At 37.7% G+C, this 26,359-nt stretch overlaps 1 protein-coding gene across 6 annotated transcripts; it reads right to left on the bottom strand.

Annotated features, from left to right (window-relative positions):
* Window positions 1–1,772: 1,772 nt before the first annotated feature.
* On the bottom strand, window positions 1,773–26,188 carry MARCHF7 (membrane associated ring-CH-type finger 7). Of its 6 annotated transcripts, XM_057415725.1 has the most exons (11): window positions 26,095–26,188; window positions 20,686–20,842; window positions 16,416–16,574; window positions 14,355–14,526; window positions 12,644–12,811; window positions 8,712–9,828; window positions 8,305–8,474; window positions 7,052–7,161; window positions 5,563–5,676; window positions 3,697–3,745; window positions 1,773–1,923 (listed from the first exon to the last, which is right to left on the bottom strand). In XM_057415725.1, exons 2-11 carry the CDS (start codon window positions 20,830–20,832, stop codon window positions 1,898–1,900), a joined length of 2,232 nt encoding a protein of 743 aa, XP_057271708.1. In that variant the 5' UTR covers window positions 20,833–20,842; window positions 26,095–26,188; the 3' UTR covers window positions 1,773–1,897. The 6 variants fall into 6 exon arrangements, 4 of the variants coding, with proteins under 4 accessions (XP_057271708.1, XP_057271710.1, XP_057271709.1 ...); XR_008972954.1 differs by lacking the exon at window positions 3,697–3,745 and having other exon boundaries at window positions 7,029–7,161; XM_057415727.1 differs by lacking the exon at window positions 16,416–16,574.
* Between the last annotated feature and the right edge of the window lie 171 nt (window positions 26,189–26,359).

Genomic DNA, 26,359 nt, shown 5'->3' with positions numbered 1-26,359 from the left:
CAGCCCCGAGGATCAGGTACGCACATCTGAGAACAGCTAGAATCAGCAACGAACTGTAGCCATGCCCTCCGTCTCCAAACCCAGGGAGAAATATGGTGCAAAAAGGAGACAGCATGCTCTGCTCCTCACTGCTTCCGCCACACTATTCCCCAGTGTTACTCCTTCATTCACAGTGAAGCCCAACAAGGCTACCACAGTTACTTACACATCCACGGAATGCTATGTGTTATAAAGGCAGAAAAAAATCAGGAATATCCTCCAACTCATCAATTCATTAGGCTAGAGGAGCTCATGGTGTAGCTCTAAATCTAGAAAGTGCATATGAAATACTGTCTGCTTCAGTGTATGGTTTTATTAAGCTATACCAACTGACTCAAGGGATTAAACATTTTATTTTTATTATAAACCCAATTCACTTCCTTCAGAAATAGAAATATCTTCACATATACCTACACCTTCAGTTTTCAAATGAAGGTCTGAAAGAGAGCTGTATTTCAGCTAATTGCTAGAATTATACTTGCACATGTTAGCAGTGAAACTTAGCCAATGCCTAAGGTTACCAGAATGAGCACAGAAAGGTGCACTTCCCTTAGCATTTCATTTTCTTTCAAGTTTAAAAGTGACAGACCATCTCATGTAATGCTACCAAACTAAAAATCACACGAGCTCATTTAAGCTGCTGAGGCACATCCTTTCTTCCATATAAGTTAGTTTCATATGCTGCGACAACTGAACTGAAGATTATTTCAACATACTGCGCTCTTCACAAAGACACTGTTACTGTAGTAATTAAAACCCCCCAACAAATATGCATAGCAAAACCAACCCCAATACACAACAATTTATTGTACCACTATTCATATAAAGCATTTCAATCCAAAATGGTCAGAAACAATCTTAAACATCTGCATAAGAATTTATAAACATTAGTAAAGATATACCACAGACTATAGCTTTCTAAGTTTTCAAGTGTAAGTTCTGGTAGATATCCATGTTTAAATGAAATGGACAATACCAGTAGAGATGCATACCTCTATCACCTTTATTTATAAAGAAGTGACAACACTAGAAAAAACACATTGATAGCCAGTGCTTTGAACAGTGAAGGTGGGATCTAAAAAAGTCTGATTAAACTAAACAACCTTAGGTCTTTATCAAGTTGCATATCTGCCAGGAATGCTGAAATGCAAGAGTTTACACCTGCAATATTTCATAATGGAACAGCCACATAATATCAAATATAGTCTCCAATTTCCAAACCAATACATAAGAAAAAAACCATCACTAAGTATGAGAAGACCTCTGCAAGTTCTTATTGCTTTTTGAGTTAAATAATCTTCAAATAAACCAAAATCAAACAAACAATCTCGTCAGTATCTTGCTCATCCTCCTGTTCATTCATTAACACTGGAAGCAATCAGTTATTATATGATGCAGCAACACAGGCATTTAAAAAACAAAACAAAAAAAAAAATCAAAACCAAACAAAAACTTATTTAAGTACATGGACATCCCCACCCTCCCTGCCCACCCTCACCCTGAAACCCACTTACTGCCTGGAGAGGACCAAAACTCGGTAGACAAAACCAGAAATCTGACTACAGGAAGAAGGAAACAGAGGGAGATATAGCTTCCTTAAATATTCAAAATCAGATGTCTTCCAAAACAAAGCTTTATATCTAATCCTTGCACATGCTGAGTAGTCCTCAAGTCCACTGAGTTCCACTGTGCAGCAGTCGATTTTGAATTCAACAATGCTTCAAAACCTACAGTAATATTCAATACACTTTTTACTAAGGAGAGGAAAAATTCAAATGCATGTTGATGTTGTTCTTGCCAATTCAGCATTTCCGCAGCAATTCCATTTGTCTCTTGCAGTATTAAAGTTCTAACAGCATCAGTCTTCAGAATCGTCCTCAGAAGCTGTCGGAACAACACAGTATAATCAGAAGCCTTGACAAATGCCTGTGACTTTTTTTCCACTACTTTGAGTGATAAAAATAAAGGTAATTTTATAATATTAAACAGCAGATTATAATACCTGCCTAAACCTTATGTAATTACACCGCTTAATTTTTAAATGCATCTCGTCTGAAAATTACAGCATTTTCAAATCAAATCTTGACATTATGAAATGCAGCGTCCTCCTGCTGTTCTTCCTCAAAATAGAGGGAAGAAAACTTAATTACGCCAGAGATTCAAGTTTTGTGTAGTGTTTACAGTGGCTAATTCCAACAGTAGAGGAGAATATATTCAATCCATGACAGCAGCACCCAACACAAGGGAAAGAAATGACTTGAAATTAATAATTTGGATACTAAAATACCTACAAAGATTCAGCAGTCCAACCAAACTTTTTTTTGTTTACTGTATATATACTGCTTAATGCAATTAAGTCAGGCCCAGTTGCAAACAGCTCCTCTCTCCAACCCCATTCTTTCAGCATATGCAAAATGAACATAAAGCCCACCTATGCACAGAATTTTGTTGCTGCAAGGTGACTTATAAAACAAACACATACTTAAAAATAAAAATCAGCACACATCTACAATAGGCTTGTAACGTCTTAAGCTTGTCTGTAACAGAAATTTAATCTGTCCTCTTAAGCAAATTCTGTAGGCAATGAAGTATTTATATTCAAGTAACTTGCTCCATCTCTGTACACAAAACAAAACATTTCTCCAATTCTTCAAAGAGAAATGTAACCAAAGTACCATCAATGATAAATCTAAACCTCAGTATTCCTCAACTGCAAGTTAAGGCCTGAATCAAACATAGATTAGATTACTGTGTAAAATGGCACATAACAACATAATTTTTACTCTAACAAGGATGTACATAACTCAAGAATAAATTCCAAACTTAAGTCCACCTTTGCTCTGAATGCAGAAATAATAATCTTCAAATCATCTTCTGCTCCTTGAACTAAAACTGAAGACACACACAATATCCCTTATCACAGTCTAAATCCAGTGCATTGAAAATTCACATACAAGCTTTGTATGTTTTCAAACATTCACATGCACACTAGGGAAAAAGAAAAAAAAAGCAAGCAAGCAAACAAACAACGGCAGATTAACTAGCTACCCTTCTACTGCATATTCATTGTGCCCAGCATATAGTTCTGAATTCAAACACACTGAAGAAGCTATTTGGCAAAAAGTAAGCTAGTCCTTTGCCAAAACTGGCAACTGTTAAATTTCATTCCTGAAGTAGGTAGGCCAGACCAAGGAATACATACAGCTGTGAAGTGTGGATAGAAAAAAAAAAAAAAGGGGGGGGGGGGGGGGGGGACGAGGAAATGGCAAGAGAAGTATGGTAATTTAAGTGCAGTGAAACTCAACTTCAAACATTTCTTTTCTACTAGGACTTGTGTAAATGGCTACAACCCGCAGGTCACCACCAGTTCCATAACTGTGTATTCCTAGAATTACAATAACCAAACTGTAACTAGTGAGGAATCTTGTTAACACTTGCAGAAAACGCTTCTGTGGTCCAAACAGAATGCTGTTGGGGAATCAATCATGGAGAATTAAAACCTTGGAATAATTCTACTGATAATGGAAAAAGCACTGCTGGGTAAAATCAAGTTTTCAGTAATTAAGTTCAGTATTATGAATCTTGGCAAGGAGGATTGTACTCATTTAGCTCCGAGTTGATCTAATGGGAGGGGAGAGGAAGAGGGGAAGCACCTACTTTCAATATCTTCCATATGTGCCTGAAGAGTTCTTGCAAGGTTAATAAACTAGAAACAAGGCAGAGAGAAAGTAGTTTAAAAGTTGCAAAGTTATCTGCAGAAATTTGCAACAAGTTAACAAAGTTTTCTTCACTTTTTCTTTAGTTTTCACATCCCAAAACCTCATCCCAGTTGTAAAAAAAATAAAAAAATCAATGCAAAATTTAATATAAATCCCACACATTAGGCTTCAAATTGCTATTTATTTCAGTTTCCACTGTATGTCAAATGTTTCTGGTAGCAGTTAGTGGCATCATCTTCATGTTCTACAGTCTGTAAAATAGATCAATTTTGAAAGTAAAATACATAAACAAGTGCCAGTGTTATGAAAACTGTTCCTAGAAATTGTAAAAAAAAATAATCACATAACCTGTAAGGACTGCATTATTTGGATCCATTTCATTTACTTCACTATTACTATGGCAAAACAGAGGCCTCTGAATGAGATTAATGAAAAATGCATAAATACACTTAAGATTTTAACTGTAAATAAGAAGTTTAAGAGCACAATTACTATTGGACAATGGTGGCAGCTTAATCTTACAAGGATGTAGTATCAAAATCAAAGCCAAAATCCCTAGGAACACAAGTTCTTCAGGCAAATTTGAATGTCTCAGCCACATTAGTTTTGGTGGTTTTTTTTTTTGTATGTGACAATCTACATGAGAGTTTCAGTGACAGTCCAGATGTTGAGACACAGCAAACAAAATGAAACAAGAATATAATGCTACACTTCCCATAGCTCAAGTTTTCTGTTTGATGCCAAGCATACGTTGGTGTTCTCACTAGTTTACAAATGCAGTGTAACACAACTGCATAATTTTGCCTCCTACCAGTAAAAACATCTTATTTCTGCAATACACTCAAGCTAATAACCTGCACAGGATGCTTGCTAATATTCTATATCTCTAAACCTGCAGCAGAGTAAAACTAGACATTTTGTTTGTGGATCATGGAATACAAGCTCTATGTTAGATGTGTATGGAAAAGAGAACCACTGTTCTAATACAGTAAGAGATTAGAGCACAGTCCTGCCTCTATCCTAGATGGCTAGTACCTGATAGCAGCCATTCCAATAAGCCTTGGACAAGCTAAATGGTAATATTGTCACTTTGTATGTAATAAAAAAAAAAAAAAAAAAAAATCACACCAGCTTTTCAGGAGCTCAGTTGGCAAAGGGTACCAAATAATTATCTAGAGTCAAACAAACATGTATAATACAGGCTTTCTGAATGAGTCACTATGCAACAATAACTTTCTATGATGATCTCTTACTGGTAAAATATGTACCTACCGTATTTGTAAGTCAAGTCATTTAAGTAACAAGAATCCAATCACATACAATCAATAAAAGTACTGCCTAACACCAGAAAACCATACTATAGCTAGTCAGTTTCAAAATGTAATATACGAATACATTGTTAGGCACAGTTCAGCAGAGAAGCACTGCAAGGCCTAGACCTTTGCAATGTAAACTGGCATAATGAGAAAAATCAATCAAATAAGGTAGACCAACATTCTCAACCGCATATTTTGTACAGAGGGAGGTTAACCTCCCAGTTTTGCATAAATTCACAATAACCATGATTACAAGCAAAGCAATGAACTACCAATAACCTTGACAAAAATAATTTTGCAACACTGCAGTAAAGTAGTACCCTCAGTTTAAAATCAAAACACGGTGTTACTGCATCAACAAACCCAGACATAAACTTGTTGAATAAGCATGCTTCCTGGATATCTAGTTCCTAGGTTGCTCAAGGTAACAATCTAGTTCCAAGTTATCTTTACAAGCAATTCCAGCCATGAAAACACTGCATACTTACTCTAACACGTGTGCTGGCCTCACTTGCTGTTCCTAGCATATCAGAAAAGCGCTGCTCACATAAGTGTAACAACACTACAAGGTAGAGACCAGAGCTGATAAATTCATAGTCTGCCTTAAAGGAGATAAAAAGAAACATTCAGAATGTCAGCGATGTCTTCACAGACTATTCAAGAAGTAGAACAAGAAATAAATTTTACGGGAAACTTTATATATTTGATCAAGCTGTTCCAGGAAATATAAAAAAAAATTAAATTTATATTACTGAAAAGCTACTTACAGTTCTGGTTCTTCCCACCCACCCCAGATCTAATGTTATCCTTGAAGATTATTTGTAGAACTTTTTCTATTCAAGTCTTACTAGCATGATTAAGTTCACAGAAAGAAATCTGAAAATCCAAGTATTGTATCACTGGGGAAGATAACAGCAACAAACTTTGCTGGTTTCTTTTCAGTGTTCCCAACACTTTACAGAAAGCCAAATTAAGGGAAATACTGTAAGAACTTTATGATGTTATAAATGTTTTGAGAAATTATTTCCCGTGTTAAGATAAGCTTTGAAAATGCCACTGCTGAACTGATCATTTAGAATCAATTCTTTAAGTAAGTTTCAAGGTTCTTATTTCTATTGAAATACAGTGACTGTAACAGTCAGCAGTGCTAAAAATTAAGATGGTGGCAGTCTTGAGAAAGACTTTTCACAGTCTCGCCCAAGTACTGGAAACTAGAGTAGTTTAGCTTCTGCTAAACAGTAAAAAAAAAAAAAATTAGAGATTGATGTTTGCCCTCAAAACTTGTGTCACTATTTTCTTTCAACTTCTGAGGCAGGTAAATTTCATTAGTCTTTCTGTATTCATAGAATAACTCGGAGAATAAGAAAAACTCCCTGAATAAACTTCACTAAAATAACACCAGCTTTTTGTTATTTGTTCGTTTTCAAACACTATACAACCCAGTAGTTCTAAGAGAATGTATTTTATATGACAAGAGTAAAACTAATGGGCCTTTGATTATTTTTAATTTAGGAAAGTACTTGAAGGAGCACCAAGAAGCTGTTAGTAAAGAGACTGGTTTCTACCACTCTAATGAAAACAATAAAAAGTTTTTTGTGATGTTATGTTTAAAACGATTACTAAGGCGTGTTAAAAATAGCTAAAAACAAAGACAATGACTTAATTTAAAATTAAATCTAATCATACTAGTAGTACTCCCACTGCACCCATGTGGCAGACACACTGGACTGCAAAACTAGATGACAGATCTGCAACCAAGAAAAGGATAAGATATATTACACTTACTGAAAGCTCAGCTATAGGAAGCACAGCAGGAAGATAGAATTTGTCTGAATATTAAGGAGAAAAATCTGTTCCATGTTGACATTACTTTATATGCATAACGGTCCTTCTGAAAAGGAGATGCATTTGCCCTCTCTAAAGAGCACCCTCCCAGCACTAAATCAACACTTACCAAATTAGGCAAAATATACTAACTTGTTCATTTGCATGTGCCCTATAGAGTTCATGAATGTCAAAGTCTTCCAGATTCAGATGCAACTTCTCCTTGCACAGTTCACAAGTTGTTACTGCTTCCAAAGAAGAACCTGGTGGGGAGGAGCAGGCGAATGTCAGTATCAAGTTACAACTATCTATGACATATGACAGAATTATACAAGCATGACAAACTCTAATTAAATCTTGACTTAATTTTGCAGAGCAAGGTTAGAAGAAAGCTTCTAATACAAATAGAGCTTCTATCTGCTAATATCGGAATTTAAAAGCTATAGCATGTTTATTCTCTGCCCAGCTCCACATATTTTGTTTCATGTTCATGCCTCTTACTGAAAGTCTGGCATAAAATTGTTGCTTGAGCTGTTTGAATTCTACAGAGTAATCCAAAAATACACAAAAGTAATAATAAATATACTGGAATACCTTAAAGTTATGGCCAGAGTAGTATTTTGTCTTCAAAGAACCAGGTTTAAAGCAAGCTGATCCATAGGCAACAAGATGAACAAAGGAAGTTTATGGTGGATTTCATGTCTTATAAATACCTCAAACTAATTTCTTCTACAGGCTGAGACTTCCAATATATCCCTACTCTGATGTGGGTCCTCTAATAACGAGTAAAAAAGTAGAAAGATGCTAGCACCTTCCTGTGGAAAAAGTATTCCATGACCTTCATGCCTTCGACCAAGCTAACTTTTTTTAAATCTTATTATTACAGATAACTTACATTACAAGCTTTACATTAAAAACATTTGTACTGTGTGCCATTTGTGAAGTTTCTTAAAATTCTACTGCACTTTGAAGTTGGTTTTGTTTGTTTTTTTAAACAGTTTTAAACTGCCCTGAACAGGAGGCAGTAACATTTTTGGACTGTCGAATCCCCACCACTCTGCTAGTCACCTGGCTACAAGTCTAAACAACTAGAACCACATCCACGAGAGAGTAGGGAACAAACTCACACAAAGTTGTAGAGTAGCTCTAGAGCTACGCTTCTGCAATGTTATATTCTGTCTAATTTCTTAGTAGACAATCCCAAAAATGCAAATGTCTACATGACAGTTATTTGATCTACTCACATGAGAAGCTGCACAGACATACAATAAGCGTGTATGTGCCACTCTTTTGTGTGTCCCCAGCTGTTTGTTTTTCAAATAAATACCTTGATACTAGAAGAGTAATTCTCCTGATAAGCCCCCCAGTGTAACTGGAAGTCTATCCTGGTCTTGAGTCTGCTTTACCTGAATTAATCTTGGACTGCAGCCATTTTTTCATGCACTCCTGGTGAACATACTGAAGACTTCCAGTGCACTTGCATGGCTCTATTAAAAGGTTGTCAGAACTTGATGAGGACATCTGACAGATTCTGCATAAGTCACCCTCCTCATCTTCAGAATCTTCTAAAAGCAGGCTGAATAGGAGTATCAACAAACAACGTGACACACTGTATGTAAGATTTTTTATAATCACAGTTCCATTCAAACTTTTCTCAAACCAACAAGGACTAAAACAGATTTCTCTGAAGACAAGTGAGAACACAGCTGACACAGGACTGAGCTGCCACTTAAAGTTTCCTCTTAACAAGATTACAGAAAACTCATGTTAAGTCAGGTACATTTCATTATCTCAAAAGAACATACTAATTTACCTCTCTTTAATTTTCTGGAGTCTTTCTGGGTCTCTTGATGGTGGTATTTTAGATTTGCTACTTTCTTGTCCTTCAGACTGATTCCAGCCAGAGGGAATAATATCTACAGTTATCATAAGATTGTCAGACAGACTGTTTCCTAATGTTGGAGGCACTGCAAAGCGAAAGAGAGAACCAGGCAGAATTCCAGAACTTCTCCTACTGTGGGTTGAATCTGGTGGGGAGGCAGTAGCTGTAGGAATACCAGATACTGCAGGTGTTGGTGGTCTGTTAACAGAAGCCCAAGGAGGGATATCTGATGCTTGAAGAGAGGTCTCCTCACCTGACTCTCTTCTTCTGAAGATATGTTGTGATCTAGCAGTTGTATCAGAGGTCGAGATCCTTGCCGATTCATCTCTCCCTTCTCTTCTTCTTCTGGAAAAGAGCGGTGTACATCTATTCCTCAAAGATGATGATAACCAGGATCCTGTACTCCTGCTTTCAGAGTCTGGTCTGTAACTCTCCCCATCTGAATCAGAGCTATGATTTTGTGAAACTCCTGATAAACCCCATCTTCGTCTAAGAAAACTAAATCCCTGAGAAGCTTCAGATGTCTGAAGTCCTGGAACTTCTGGAGTTGCAGCTCCATTACTGCTCGACAGAGCAGAAGCTTGAACTCTCGGGACTACTGTTGACTCTTCAGAGCCTAATGATCTGGTATGCAATGAGTCTTGGCTAGACCTTCGAGAGAAGAATGTAGATGACATACTAGATGCTAAACGAGACAGAAGCTGTCTGGTTGTGCGCCTCCCTTCACCATCAGCTGCAGGCTCATTCAATGACCTCTGAGAAGATAAAACCCTTTCAGAACCACTTGAAGAAGGAGTTTCATCTCTAATGGCAGTAAGAGAAAATGCTGGCTGCATGCTCCTCTGGGGAGATTCCAATTCATTTCTCCTTTGCCTTGAGGAATAGCTGAATCTTGAAGAGCTCATGTTAGAGTCTCTGTTGAAAAGAGATGGCTGATGATCAGAAGGCAACTGGCGGTTCATGGATGCATTCAGCCTCAAAGTGCTTATTGAGTTCTCTTTTGGTCTTGCTCCCTCTGCATACGAAGAGGCAGGCCTGTCTTGAAGATCTGTTACAGAAAAGCAGAGGAAAACAGTATAACAAGATGTGCTCTAATTGCTACATTCTAGATGGATAACTCTGCAGAGTTCCAATTATTACATTCCAGACGGGTAACTCTAAAGCATAAACACAAAAGGCAAGATTTTGTGCTCCTTAATCAAAATTGTTTCAAATTTGGCAAGTAAGATTCCAGAATAATACTAAGTTTACATTTACTTACCAGAATTCTGAAGTTAAACTGAAATCTAGACTTATTTTAGTCTGGGAAATCCATTTGGAATTTAATATCCCCCCAAATCTTCAGATTATCTCACTTTCTTATAATGCAAATATGAAATTCTGACCATCTGTCAGAAGTTATATCAGAATAGCATACAAATTAAGAACAGTACACAATACTATTTAAAACTTAAAGGTCCATTCTGCCTTTAGACTGAGAAAGATAAATCAAAATCTCAGCAATGAGGCAGACACGAGAGCACCCGAAACAAATGCATGGATAAAGCCAAGTATATTCCTCATCTATTACAACAAGCTACTCTTACTCTTCTCACCATAAAATCATCAACAGCTGCAGTTAAACACTTCTTAAAGGTAGCAGAAAATTATTGGCTTTGGATAACAAGAAACTGAATAGTATCTAAATTAGATGTGTATCTTGCTACAATAATGTTTTAAACCAAGAATGCAAAAATAAAAAGAATACCCTAGAAATACTGTAATTCCATTGCTCCAGTCTAAAAGGGTTATCTAACTTTTAGCAAAGAAATGCAACAACTAAGTTAGCTCCCTTGTTCAGCTATGCAACTGGTTTAAGCAAAATCAGAGTTACCCATTCTGGATTAGTAATCTCATCTGCTCTCCCAGTTAACTTTGATTACCTATACTCAAATAGACAACTGTCACCACACTTTTGTGTCCTCCCCTGCTTATTAAGCGTGGACTTGTAAGAAAGATTGAGAATAGATTTCTTTCAACAGGGCCTGTAGCAAGAGGACAAAGTGTAATGGTTGTAATCTTAAAGAGGGTAGATTCAGACTAGATGAAAGGAAGAAATATTTTACAATGAAGCTTGTTTAACACTGGAATAGGTTTCCTGGAGAGGTGGTAGATGTCCCATTCCTGGAAACATTCAACGTCAGGTTGGACAGGGCCCTAAATAACTTGATGTAGTTGAAGCCCTTGTTTATTGCAGGGCATTTGGAACTAGATGACCTTTGAACGTCCCTTCCAACCTAAACCATTCCATGATTGTTATAAGCATATTTTCCATAAATTCTGTTAAGTACCTCAACACACTGAGAACTCTACTGTAGCTGAACTGTAGTCAACATTACATGAAGCAGCTGAGCAGGCTAACATCAGCTAGTCTCCTTCTTCAAACGGCTAGATTGGAGGAGGAGGGGGAAGGCAGGGAGGGAAGAAAGCAGCTGAAGCCCACTGACCTCACTGAAATGGAAAATACTTCCAATATTTTAACTATGTAACAAGCAAAGATAAAGACAGGAGGCAGAAGATTTCTCTATGTACTCTCGAATTTAAACCTTTCATGTTTATAGCTTTGATGTCGTTGCTTTTTTGGGTCGGGAGGGAGGGGTTGTTTGCGTTTGGGTTTTTTGGTTGGGCCTTTTTCGGCTTTGGTTTTTTTGGTTTTCCCTTTTTTTTTTTAAATGGGCTGTGCATTGCAATCACTATTGTTGCAACTATGTGGCAGATTCTAACTAAAGAAACATCTGCACAGATGCCAGGCATCTGCCATATGGTTTTGATTACACAGCTGGGAACACAGTTGGGAGTTATTTTTATAGCACTTAACAGTGTCACTACTGCTAGAAAAGCAGCATGGACAGCACAAAGCAAGGGTCTCCACCCATCCATCTCTTCCATCAGGCTCTACCACGTAAACTCCCAACTGTCCACTTATTAAAGTGGCGTAGAGTATGACAACATTAAATCATACCCTTGTGGTAAGGAAAGACTGCAGGATGAAATGTGGAACTAGTTTTTATCTTTTCTATTTATCTCCTATAATTGTACAAATGTTTTGGGTATTTTGGGGGGTGTGGGGGGAGTGTTTTTTCTTGTTAGGTAGGTTTTGCTGGTTTGGTTTTTTGGGGCGAGTTGCACTGGGTTTTTTTTCTTTTACTTGTTGGTGGCTTATTGTTTGGTTTAGGGTCGTTTTGTTTCTTTTTTTTTATTACACATTATTAAGTACCACTAATGCATCTGCAAAAAGAAGCAGATCAAGACAGACAACAAGCTTTCTCAAAGACAGCTCTGAAAGGCCACAGTACTGAATAGAAAGTGAAAATGACAGTACAGAAGTCAATACTAGTTCTAGCAGTTACTGTGGAACAAGCCTCTAACCTAATGTGAAGTATGTGCTTATTCATTATTTTCAGTGTTCTAGCAGTTTCCCTAATAACTACTCAAAGAGAACCCAAATGGAAAGAGATCATGCAATATGGGCACCTTTATTAAAACCCCTTTCTGAGTCAAATTAACATTTTTTTCCCCATATGTAAATACAAAGAAATCTTAAGATGAACATGAAGCTTACTGACTACTCACACTGTTACAGCGGCAAGCACCAACAGCATTTTCATATAACTGAATGCATCTGTAAGCTACAACATTCATGTATCTTTTGATGGTTCAGCCAACCCACTGAAAGTAGCCAGCCAACTTCATTTAAAAGAGTACCCTAAAATTAAATAGATATTTTGGCTTTGTGTTTTGAATAAAAAATTCAAAGAATGCACAAAAAAGCTAACGAGCATGCAACCTATGGGTTTACAGGCTTACAGTTGTACAATACATACATGTTGCAGATGAAAAGTCACTGTTTCTGTAGCTGTGATCCACCAGATTATTAACAGACAGATCTGTTCTTCTTTCCAACTCTCTTCGTTCTCTCACCAGCTCAGTTCCAAGGGAACCAAGCATCACTGATGAAGATCTAGGAATCCTACTGCACCTCCAAGAAGAATCTATAAAGTAAGCAAATCTTATGTTTCTGTAATCATTTAGACACCAATTAAACCTGCAACTTAGACGCACATACTGGTTATACTATATCAGGTGCAAATTTACAATGTCACTAAGCTGATCTAGTGGACAAGAGTAAACAGCACTTACTTAATCTTGCTGTTAGTTCTGAAAGCTAAACAGGAAAAAAGTAATAACACTTTTGTGAAGTCAGACCATTTAACACTCATACAGGAGAGGAGGAGGAAGAGAAATAGCATCTTGCTTCTAATGGCAGCTAATTATTAAATAGGCTTTGCAATATGGCAAAACAGCAGCATGAAACTTAGTAAGTGCTGCCGTTCTAATGATGCTTTTAAAATTCTTTTTCCAGAAAGACAGCTTAAATGCAGCTTACACACAACTATGACTAATACTGGTTTTGCTCATATTGCAGAGTAAACACTTCAAAGGGGCACTTATTTTTTTGCCAACAGCTCCAACAACTGAATAGTGACCTGTACTTACTTCGTCTGTGAATAAAACCTGTGCTCTTCAATGGCTCTGAAAAATCCACCTTGATTTTGTTGTACTAACTTATAAATCCAAATTTAAACATTCATTGGTCAGCAGTAAAACGAACAACCAATCTAAAAATGGAAAGACACTATGGTCCTATACCATTATAAGAAACGTTAATGGTTTCTTACTTCTGGCGAATGACCATCATCAGCAATACTGGATTTTGAGCAAGAATTTTTTACTTTTTTGGGGGGATGGCTGCGTGGTTTCATAGGTGAAGCTAAAAAAGGAACATCCTTGCATCTTTGCAAGGGTAATCTGAACGAATTGAACAGTCTGCTTAGAATTTCCAATTAAGTTTTTCACTGTTATTTCCTGACCTTTAGGCTTTTGTTTGCATATTGTTTAACCCATACCTATCCAAGTACAGCATACTTATTTAGAGCTTTAATGAATACCTCACGTTTTCCTGAAGGAGCTCCTGGTGTAGAATGTTTATTTTCACCTAGCCTACAAAATGAGTTTAGGCCCACTTGGAAAAAAAAAAAAAAAAAAAAAAAAGAGAGTTCTTTCTTCCCTGACCCCTAACAACAGAGCTCTAACCAGCCATGACACTGTGCTTCTTGAAACAGAGAGTTAAGTAAAGTTAAAATTCCCTTTCTGCTGTCCCTGGCACACGTAGTTATTACTCATTATTCATATTACTCATGAAATAACAGTAGCTACACTCATTCTTTCCTCGAAATCTTAACCCATTAAGATACATTTAAACCATGAAGTTCAGCTTTAGTGCAAATGGAATAGGTACAGTTAACAGTTTTGAAGGAACATGAGTACAACTGGGTTTTCAAAAGACCACATTAGCAGCATTCTCAGAACTTCAGATACTGCCATCAGTGTGAGTATACTCTTCTGTTAGGCACAGTCTTTTAATATTTAGGAAAACTGAAAACATATTTCAAAGCAAGTTTTTAAAACTTGAGAAAACCTGATCTTACTAAAGACAATTTTTATGTAACTCAGCTCTAGTAAGCAACCTCTCACCTGAAAAGGCAGTCAAGCCATTATTTCTCACAGAAGAGGTAGATGTACAAGATAGCTTAGGTCTCTTTGAATCACTATCTCGCTGCTGGCCATGGAGTCTTGAATATGCTCCCTGAGTTCTCTCAGAGTCACCATAACACCCAGATGTGAAATGAGAGGAAGATGATGTAGACTGAAATAAAAAAATTGACACATTATTTCAGATGTACTTCCACTGAACAAAAGCATACATAATGCAAGATTCACAAAAAAGAACAATTTTAAGATGAAAAGCCTTTTTATCTATAACTACATAGGATTTATGCCTGAGCATAAATCACTATCCCCACGTTTATGCAATACAGTCTTACAAAAAAAAAAAAACAAAAACTCTTCTATTATAATCAGCATTATTTTTCCTTTATAGATAGATGTCGCAGGGGAAAAAGATACTACTGACTTGTAAGATGCCATAAACATGATCAAATATAGCTTTGCAGATCTCTGAGTAACCATAATTTTGCTGTCCAGAAACAGCAAAAACTGATCACCTTCATTTTTTTAACAGATTAACTAATCAAGCTTATTTTTTTGCCAATCCAAAATACACTTAGCTAAGGAGTCAGGTCTAACTTCTTGTAAGCTGTTTAAAAAATATTTCTATTATATCAAGCTCAAGTGTAACTGAAACGGTTCAGGGTAAAGAATGGGTACAAAGCAATTTTTGCAGTTGACAGCATTGAAAGAGAGTTTTTCGGTAACTATTACTAAATAAAAAAGAAATTTAAAAAAAAATGGGCTGTTTGTCTGGTTACTTGTAGTGAGAACATTTATTTTCTATTTGAATTTTTTTTTTATATATATAAAATTTGAGCTCAAAAAGCTCAGTTGAACTGTTTGTCTTCCCAAATAGTATCTACAGCCAAGATCTTTTAAGGATCAGCCAGATTAAATGTTATAGTTGTGTCTTACTTTTGTTATATTTTTTACTAGAGCTTATGCCAAAACATTTTAGTCTTTAAAAACTAAAAAGTATTTCTCTTATCTCATCATAAAAGACAGATTGGAAGACAGAGAAACTACAGCAAGTAAAAAGCCAGGTTCATTTCTCTCTTGAACACACAACTTCTCTTTTAATAATTTGCTGTTTGATAAGCAGAGATTTCAGAGTGTCTTCAGCAATGATGATCTGCATTAGAATTGAAGAGAAAAAAAAATAACCTTAATGGGAAAAAAAGTATAATTTTGAAAATTCTACAGCATTAACTTAACTAGATACATAGTCCACTTGCAACCACAGACTCCATCTGCATTTCATCAATAGAGACACCTACTGTGACTTCCTCCCTTGAAGGCCATCATCTCCACGCTAGTTCCTCCCTCCCCTGCTTATTTCAAACTATCACCTTTAAGTGACAGTAAGAAAACAAACAGGTATTTAAGGTGGTAGCACTTGCAAGTACCCAAGTATCTTTCGCAGTTTGAAAGTAAGCAGAATTTTCACTTGTCCAGTCTTCCCACCAAGTATCTTCACAGTTGTCTGCTTTTATCATTTTAGTATTCCTCCTACAATTGGAAGTAGATTTAAGGTCTACAGTGCTTAAGCATGTCAAAGAAGGAAACTAATTTATTTTTGGAGTTATAAAGGTACTTTCCAGAGCCTAGCTAAGGCAAGCTGTTAAGGCCCGAGTCTTGGATCACAGGTGACAGTTAAGCCTCCATTTTCTTCCACAATATGCTGTAAAAGCAGCATCTAAATAAGCACAGTCAGACTACGAACTCCACAACTAAGTTTTCTAAAGCACATCTCTAAAACCATGGACTTATGTTTACTCACAAAGCTGGTAACATGAAAAAAAAAAACAAACCCACACCTCCTAGAAATACCCGACAGAACAAGCTGAGCATAAATGGTATTAATTTTGCCATTCATCAGACTATAACATGAGTTAGTAATACCCTTTTATCCAGAAAGATTACAGTGAGCCCCTGCTAGCAGGTTTGCAGATAGAAAGCATCAAGGTAAAACCCTTGTAAAAGAATTAGAAAAAAAAAAAAGCATAATACATTAACAACTCTCACCAATCTGCTCCTGCTTCCCAAAAATCTTCCAGAATGTGGATGATCAAGTGTCCCTGAGTAGTGAGTTGGAGAGGATGTTGTAAGCTTCCAAGGAGTTTCACGGGTGTCTCTTTCTCCAATACCCCAATCTCTACTGGAACTATTCAATACACTGGATTCCTGAAGAACAACATAACTATCATACACAACTTATAACTCAAAGCTAACTTAATATCCAATTTGAATATTGAAAACACAGGGAAGTGGAAGTAATCACAAATCTGGAAACCCTTCATGAGAAACCCCAAGGGATACCCAAGAGGAAATGAAAGTCTTAAGAGACAACCACTGGCAAAAGAAGAGTTTTTTTAAATTACTTCCTAGCAATTATCAGCTCCTTTATCCATCCTCTCATTTGACTGCGGACAGTAAAAAGTTGAAGTGTAAGGCTTTTGAGGCATTACCCCAACTTAAGATACTCTAGCAACAGGAGAGAATTAAGGACCTCACTTCCGAGTGTTGAGTAAAAAAAACCTACACATGTAGAAAACAATTCTCTGTGAAAGCAAAAGCAGCTACTAATGAAACCAGGAACTGTTTAACACAGAAATCTGTCTGTCCTTAAGAGAACCTCAAGGAATGAGGTTCTACACTACTAGTTTCACTGAAAGTCAATGAACAAATGAACAGATGATAATTAAGGAAAGAGATTGCAATTTTATTTGCTCCACAGAATAATCCCCAAAATTGGTAAAATTAACGGAATTAACAGAAATCAAACTTTTTTTTTTTTTTTTTTTACAGCTAAGCAGAGTTTGTAAGTTGTGGAGACAGTGTTCTCACGGGAGAATGCATAATTGGTACATAAACGCTGAATAATCCTGAAAGATACAGCAAGGCCATGAGAGGCCCGAAGAAGCTTAAGCAAGCAAGATAAAAAGAAGCTGGAATTCACTGAGTTAATGAGAACTGTGGACTGTTGGCAAGCTTTCGAGGTCAAGTTCTCACACCTGTGCTTAACCAATTATATGTTAGTCACTAAGGGTCTTCAAGACATGTATCCAATCATAATATGCCAAATCACTGTAAGTGCATGTAAGAAATAGTATATAAGGAGTTAAGGCTTTGTAATAAATTTGGCAATCGCTTGATCACATTGATCGTCTCTGCGTTGTCCGTGACTCCCACGTCAACAGTAAGTGATTACTTGTCCATCCTCTTTCTAGGAACTATTAATACTACAACTACAGCAGTTTCTATCACCATTTAAAAAGTTGGAGAAATAGTAATTCTCATCATTCTCACAAGCAAAATTAAATCTGAAAATAAAGTATCAGCCAGCAAGTTCTGTCCTATTTCAGAGTCTCAGTGGGATTCATCAGGTTTCTTAATTATTTCATATACGGATAAACTGCCATGGGTACAAGACTACACAACTTTAAGAGAAAAATAAAGCTCTCATAAAACACTCTTAATACAAGCCATACCTGCACTTACATGCTCTTGAAATACTTTCCTTTTTCTCTACCTGTCAGATACTGAAGATTTGAGAATTTCATTTAATTCTACACATCTGGATCACCACAGTAAAGACTTTGACTCCAAGAACAATACACCTACACTAGCACAGCAATGAAAGCCAGTTAGCAGAACTACACCATCTACTGTTCTAATGCCAGCAGAGTCTGGTAGCTGTGACACCTCTGCACTGTGTTCATCGTTTCTTTGACAGATGTCCCAAAGCCAAAACAGAAAACAAGCAACATACTGGGAATCAAAAAAGTGGCTTTAAGACAAAGTAAATGATCTGGCATGGTGTCAGGAAAGCTCAAACTAACTACTATATCTGAAACTAAAAAAAAAAAAAAATTAAAATATATATATGTGTGTATATATATACATAAGAAATTTAAAAAGAAAAAAACCTCTCCATTTGCTTTCTTTCAGTTCATCTTAACACTATTTAACATCCCTTGTCAGACCCTCACTATTAAAGCAATACACCAGATAGTCTATTTTTGGTGTCTACTTTCAGTAGCAGAAAAATGTGTTCAGGAGAACATTTTTACAAATTACATTCGACCCTATCACACCATCTAAAAAAAAAACAAAAAACAAACAAACAAACAAAAAAAAAACACGGGAAAAAGAAAACAAAATAACAGCCAACAAACCACCTTGATGTCTCATGAAATGGTTAACAATATTGAATCATCAAGCACAGGATTTTAGATTTTTTTTCTACATACCATTACACTATTTTTGTATTGTAACTCACCCAGAAAAAATGCTGTCATTCAGCATTCATCAGATTCATTTACAATTAGCTTGCTTATTATGCCTCCTCAGATGAGGAGAGGCTACCACCTAGACTGATCTCAAAAATGTGTGACATACACACACATATTCAAAAGTCTGACAGCAGTCTCAATAATTGTTCTCAGTTAAGCAATTATCAGGTATGGTCTCCAGATGCAGAAATGACTTTGCATTAAAAAGCCAAGTCCCTACATTGTCTTTCCTCTATATAACCAAAGCACTACTGAAAGCCATACAGTTTTTTTTCTTCAAAATGACAAATTTTAAATTGCTTGGAACTGAAGCAGCTCTTAACATTTTAAGGTAGCTTCTTAAAGGATTAATCAAGCAACAAGGACCAACCATTCCACTCGTATCTGACTGGACTTAACTTTATTTAGACTATTTGTATCTTCTTGCCCTCGCCACCTGCAGTCTTAAACAGCTCTGTAAGTACCAAAGGTTAGTCAAGGAAGGGAGCCTCCCTATGCATTTATCACTAAGCACTAGTCTTGTGTAACAAGCTCACAGACTACTTTATGAATTAGAATAGAAGGGACACAACATAATCTGAACAATCATTTTCTCCTCTGTTTCAACTCCAAAGTGTTACAAAGATCATTTCTCAGATTAGAAATACTTTGTTCATTAGGAAATAAATAAACAGTGCAGTGAACATACTGCAGTTCATGTAATAAGAGAGGTAAAGTACATAAGTCTCCTGTGTTATAATTTTGTAACAGCAGTAACACATGTAACTTCACACCATCAATTCAGCTCACCTTCTGATGAACGGCTTTCAGTATGATATGTACACTGTGTGGACCCATAAAAGACTATAAAAGAGTAGGACTCTGTGAGTCAATTTTGCCGAGCAGACAGTCAGTGAAAAACATGCAGGAATCCAAAATGCAAAAATGACTGAAGATTTCCCTAACGTACTCTCTGTTGCCCATTCTACTAATGACCACATATATGCCTGGTATGGCAAAATAAACTGTGCTAAAAATAATTAGTGCTCTATTACTTGTAAAACTATTTCTGGAAAAGGCATTACATAATACAATGTTCCAGATAGCTTGTCAGCGGGGACCAAACTCGGAACTATTTTATTAAAAAATATGAACATTTAATCATATAGTTAAGTTTCTACTATTTCTAAGACCAAGATGGGCTTATATTTCTGGACTCAAAGTTGAGGTGACAAGAGCAGAATAAGAGATTTGAGCCAAACAGCCATCTGTTGTTTCCCAGCACCCAGAATAATTTTTCAAGTAGTTTAATCTCTGCTTCCCATAATACTCTTCCAATGTGAATGTATCTGTAAAGTGTTAGCTCTTACTCTTAAGCATGGCTGTTCTCCCCCACAAAAACAATTTAGTTAGTGAAAAACGTTGCATGTGAACAGTAAATGCTATTACCCCAGTCCTGTTTATTGCACAGAAAGCCTGGATATATTAGCAGATTGACATGACAGCATGATATAAAAGCCTAAAGGTCATCTTCTTGCCTACTGCCAATTCTTAGAACCACAATATATTACTGGAACTTTTGCATCATCCACAAAAGTGTAACACCCTATAGAGATCAAAGTTCAAACAAAATCCTTACCTCCCCACAACAGAAAACCCCCTTCATCCAGGTTTAAGACTGCAGTGGCTAGTGCAAAATAGATCCATGGTATCAGAATGCCCTTCATTCATGAAACAGCTCATTTTTAAAGGTGCAGCTACAAAAGTCACAAATGGCAAGCCTAGAACTATGAATTCACACAGCAGAATACTGTTACCGGTCTGGTTATTAGATCCTTACATCTTAGAATTAAACTAAATGCAAGGCCCTGCATGGGACTTTTTCCTGGGGGGGGGGACTTTGTTTTTTGGGGGTGGGTTTTTTTCACTTTTTTTGTTTTGTCTGGGGTTTAGGGTTTTTCTTGATGAAAAACAGACATTAAATTAACTTATACTTTACAGGAAGAGACATAACACATTACCTGGTATCCAGATTCTAATCTCCATGAAGGTTCTCTTGCACTGTATGCACCAGCTAAACTGTTTCCAGTCAATGTTCTAGACCCTAGTGAAGAGCCAGAGGCCTGAAGAGAGATCCTTCGAGGAATTCTTGAGGGTTTTGACTCCATTCTTTGTATCCTGTCAAAGAACACACCAATTAATTTTATTTTTAAAACAGGGACCCACATGCAAAACATGCACAAGTCATTCTGAGTGCATCATAAATACGATGCACACATACAAATATTTACACAGCCCTTTGGTATGATTATGCATCACCAAAATGGTGAAATGAGTTCTTACTCTAGCTTTTGTAACCTTTTCTTTACATGTTGTCCCATTCCATGTTAGAAAACTTATAAAAAACAGCAAAAGGGGCTATGTTACAGCATATTCTTGCTATTCTCTGAGAAGTGGAATGCCCTTAAGAACTCTGCCACACTAGTATTAACACAAAATGGGCCAGGAGTCAGTGAAAAGAGTCACACAAACACACACACACACAAATATCAGTAAAACAACATTTTCAGTCTACCTGACTCAATGAAGTATCTAACTTTTCTGAGACAACTCCCATTAAATTAACATATACAAAAGACCACCTGGTGTCCCATACGCATATGTAAATCTACCTTTGAGACACTGTTTATTTGCTCTTTTGTTATCTCTAGGCATTTCAAGATAAATGCTGGTGCCTTTTCTCTGTGAGAAGCGATCCTGTAGAAATTCCTGTCCTAGAAAGAATATTCTGACTTATTGTTGCTCAGAAACTCCAGATAGTTCGCTAACTGGCTTGCTAACATCCCCAGATTTTTCCTCCTCAGCATGGTATTGCCAGAATCAGACCGCAAAAGGTAGCTTTCAAATAAAAAGCTTAGTAGAACTGCAGTATCCTCAGTAGTATGGTGTGGAAAGAGTAGCACAATAACTAGCAACTCTGAAACAGATGGCAGAGAACTCCACTGGTACAAGGTGATTTGCAGAGGTGGTACAATCTGTTTTATTTAACTGCTTTTAATTCTGGCTTCAACTTTCCAGGAATGGGAATAAGCTATATCGGGGGGGGGGGGGGGCGGAAGGGAGAAATCACTCAGTAAAGCACATTTTTTCCAACGCATCAGCAATACAATCTGTGAAAAGCTGCTGCATCAACCCTGACATACCTCATGTTTGACTGCAGCTTCAAGTTGAGTTCACATACTTGGGGCTTTTAATCTTGGCTGAAAGTCATACTACATTACGTAATCTACCTGTAAAAGATAGTTTGTACAGAACCCCATTGATTGGGCAGCTGAGGTTAATTTCCTTAATGGAAGGCTTTTTTAACAACTGTTCTGGTGCATGCTCCATTGTGAGCTGTGTCATAGAGCTACCAACAAAGTAGCCTTAATACTCAATTTTTCTTGCAAGTAGAAATTTTGTGGGTTTGGGGTTTCTTTGCTTGTTTTTTTGCCAAATAAACACCACCTTCATCCCCAAAGAGAACATGAAGCATACCAACTTTAAGTGAACATTTATATTCTTGTACAAAAGACCTACTAGGTTGTATTATGGAGAAGCACACCAGCTTTTAGACCATGCTTCAGACATTAGCAACCCATTCACTTCTGCCAGAGACATGGTTGAGCTCTTGATCACTATTCCCAAGTTTACTCAATATAGTCCTACCAACAAAAGCTGGTTTCTATTACGATCAGTTAAACAAAACCAATTCAGGAATCTGAAATTCTCACTTGCCTAACTTTGGATTAGGAACCTGAAATAATGAATTCATTAAATTTAAACCTCTAAACGAATATTGAGCAACTGTATGCAATTATCAAAGTTGTAAATACAGCTGTATTTATAAGAATGCTCTAAGCAGTGTTCCAAAGTACAGAAGAACACTGCTCCATCATGAAAGTTTAAAAGAAATTTGGTAAGGACAAGTCTAATAATCTAAGCCACGTCACTTCAAGTGGATCATGTGTGCAATAAAATGCGTGCAATAAAATGTGACAAACATACTTCTTCACATTTGTAACATTAGATAAGACACTATAATGAAGCTTTGGAATAACCTGCCATAATATGCACTGCGAAGTCTAGTATTCATCTGATGCTCTAAGTGTGAAAAAAGTAACTACTGAAGTTGCAAACTGTGAAGCTAAATTAACGTCACACTAATACAGACCAAAGCGTATGCTGGACAGGACAGCAGTCTTGATGAGATCTGACACCCAAAGCACTGTTTATCTATATTTTACCCTGACACAAAAAAATAAGGGATGGACACACAGAATAACAGATCATATTTTTTAAGTACCTGACAAAAAGCAGCAGCATGACCACTTTTGTTACATATCGTTCTGCATAATTTTCCTTCAGACAGGTATGGAACCAGATAAATTAAATAACGCTGATAAAAAGCGTGAGACACAGACATGTAGCATACACGAAGGTTCTAGAAGGGATGGAAGCTCCTACCAGTAGAAATTCATGGCCAGATGAACAAGGGGAAGAGACACATGTAGAAAGTTGTAAGAACTTCAAGACTAACTTAGAGATCATCTCGTACTAACAAAATTGCTTATGAACCATCCACAGATGAGACAAAATAAGAGCATTCAGATAGGAAAGGATAAGGTGGAAGACTGTGGACACCAGAAAACTATCTCTAAGCTGAAATAGAGTCCAAAGTTAGTGAATTTTCTACAAACACACATAAAAAGACACAAGAGTAATTTTCTCCTCCAGAGGTAACCACAAGAGGACAATACTATCAATCAGCTTAATCTTTTACATTAGCACAGGTTCCTATTTTAACCCGAGTATGTTAGGATGATACCATCTATACGTTGTTTTCTTTATCCAAGGAAAGAAAGCTTACAGAAACTACACACAAAGATGTTTAGTTAAAGGCAGCATGTTAGAAAATGCAAAATTTAATATGTTAGTTTATGCATGCATATTATGATTAATTTCTTTAACACAACCATACACTTTTCCTGCAGTCCTGGCCTCAGCCAGCAAATAACACAGAGCTGCTAAAAGGATGAATCAGAGTTGGGTAAGAACAGACATTTCACAAGAGTAGACCTGCCTTGTTTGATGCAGAGGTGGAAACGAACTGAAGGGGGCGGGGGGGGGATGAAACCTTATGGTCTAATCAAAGAATTTCTGCTCAGGGAAACTGGATTTTATCTTTGCATTTCAACAAAGATTCAGGGGCATGAAGCATGCCATTCAAGTTCATTTAAAAAAAAAAAAACATATGGCTTACACTGATCATGGTAACACACTGAGGTGGGTCAAGGTGAACACAGAATCATAGAATCTTAAGCTATTACAGAACACCAAACAAAAGAGTGGTCTCAGAAAAGAAAATAAAATCCTATTATTAAACCTACAGTAATACTTGTCTGCAAGGGGAACACTGTTTTTATAGGGTATTTCAGAATGAGAATGGTTCCCTTTTACAGCATCAGCATCTTAAGGAGGTTTTTTTGAATGATCACAAAGACACACAAATTAAAACCTTGAACATTTTGTTTACTCACACGGGAATTCAAAAAATCCCAAGCGGTAATTAACATGCTGTAATATATTCTATAACAACAAAGCAGCCACCTCAATTTACACAAAAGTTAGTGAGAAAAAAAAAACAAAACAAAAACCAACAACAAGAAAAGCCCACAACCCTTAAATAACTTCTGAGCAACAAAAATAACAGCTACAAAAAAAAACAAAACAAAACAAACCCACACAACTAAATCACATTTCAATCTTAACTGATTTAAAAGCCTGTTATTGCCACAAAAAGGAACAGCTTACTCAAATATCACACCTACTGTGTCCTTCACTGAGCAACCTTAACACACAATCCTGACAAAACACACTTCTGGCTTCATCATTTTGACGCTACTCACTCTAGCATCCAACAAATGAGAAGGGGAACAGCAGGGTGAGAAACACTCAAAGTGATTTATTTCACATTCATGCCATGTTACACAACTTACCAACCAAAAATTCATGGAAAAAAAAATGGAAACAATTCTTGTGTCTCCTGGAATATGGGATATATAGGATGCCTCTCCAGAGTGGTAAAAAACAGAGTTCTGAAAACAAGCCTTTTAAATTTAAAGTTGTACCTGGGAAACACACTGCCAAGTTGTAACAGGAGGCAGAGCTGAACAGCCTATTTTGAGCACACAGCTCAAATGTCCTACCCTTCTTGATCTGTCATCCCTCCAAATATGACATAAAAGATCAACTAGGCCTAACACAGCCACAGATAGAGATAACAAGAGAAAAAAGTCCAAGAGGTCTTTGTGGGAAAGCACAGTAATCTCAGAAGGAAAAAATAACACAGACAGCAAATACATAAAATAAAAACCTCTCACCCCTCCTCTCTTTTGCCTTGACCCCTTCTACGGAAAATTGAGGGGCAATCTGAAGTAGTTACGTCTACCAGTAAAGAGAGCTTTAACTTCCACTCTTCGAGTAGTAGGTGACAGCATTCTTGTACCCTAAATCAGAAAGAAGCACACACTTCGCTCCCAGCTTCTAAATTCAAGTTTTCTATCTTAGAGCTATGCAATGGCACCTTTACCTAAGACTTACACTTCTACGTTTACAGATTTTCGTACAGTTTGATACAGAACTGTTGGCAAGTCTTTCTCCCCGAGCAACTTGAGATCACGTGTCCTCCTCAGTGTTTACTCACAACCATGATCTTATGACAAGCAAGATGGAATGCAGGCACAAGTCTCTCAGCCTGTGCAATCCTTTGTTGAGGTATTTTCTCAACCTTTAATCAAGGAAGGCTGACAAAAAAAAAAAACTCAGCAGCCTCTCAGGAGTGCCAAGAGCAATAAAAATATTTACAAATGCCGATCGTCTGCCTACGGTTCTGCAGCTGATGCCATGAAGGCTGGGCTATTCCCCCATATTGGAGCTAGTAGGTTCAAGACAACGGGCGCTCCACAGAGCCACTGAAGAGGGCACCATACACCTCCGCGCCGGGCTGGAAGGCAGAGGCTCTGCCACAAACGCTTAGGCCCCTACCGGAGCCCACGGCCGCACCCGCGCTGCAGGCCCACGTCAGGCCGAACGGAAGCACCGACCGCTCTGCCCCAGCCCCACAGGGGAAAAAGCTCCTCAACGGGAAGAAAGGCACTGAAGGACACAGGGCATCATACAGCTCCGCGGCCAGAGAAGGAGCGGAGGAGTAAAGCCATCAGAGGTGCTTTGCTCAAAGAAAGGCGGCGGAGCCAGGCGCCTGCCCGGAGACAAAATGGTTCCCCCCAACCCTGGCGCGGAGCCGCCGGCCCCGGCCCCGCACACAGGCACAAGCTGGGCCGTATGGAGCCATCCTTCCCTCGCAAACACCGTAAGCGGCCGCTACTCACTCTCACAGCACAGCCTTCGCGACGCAGACACCCAGAAGCTAAGGATGCACCGGAAGGGCCAAATCGGACGGGGCCCACAGGCCGCCGCACCAAGGCAAGGCAAGCCAGCCGCCTCTCCCTGCAACACAATGGCGACAGGGCCGAGGCTGCGCAGCCGTCAGTCACCGCCCGCGCCCCGCCCGAGCTCAGCGCTCGCGAGAAATGCTGCGGGAGGGCCGTGGGGCGGGGTGGGGGTCAGTGTTGTCGTCCGGCCGGGCCTGGGGTG

Source organism: Pezoporus wallicus, unplaced genomic scaffold (assembly GCF_028554395.1).
Source record: "Pezoporus wallicus isolate ANWC-B61680 ecotype Strahan unplaced genomic scaffold, APGP_CSIRO_Pwel_v1 contig_736, whole genome shotgun sequence".
Lineage (NCBI taxonomy): Eukaryota > Metazoa > Chordata > Aves > Psittaciformes > Psittacidae > Pezoporus > Pezoporus wallicus.
The sequence above is the reverse complement of the archived record's forward strand: the minus strand, read 5'-3'. Positions and strand labels throughout refer to the sequence as shown.

Bases quoted from the DNA above. Each gene is read 5' to 3' on its own strand.
- MARCHF7 (XM_057415724.1), bottom strand. From the start codon at position 20,832: ATGGAGTCAAAACCCTCAAGAATTCCTCGAAGGATCTCTCTTCAGGCC. The intron at 8,475-8,711 runs GTAAATTAGTAT...ACTCCTATTCAG, and splicing joins CTCCAGAAAATTAAAGAGAG to CCTGCTTTTAGAAGATTCTG. The intron at 5,677-7,051 runs GTTAGTATATTT...ATCTCCTTTAAG, and splicing joins GGGCACATGCAAATGAACAA to GCAGACTATGAATTTATCAG.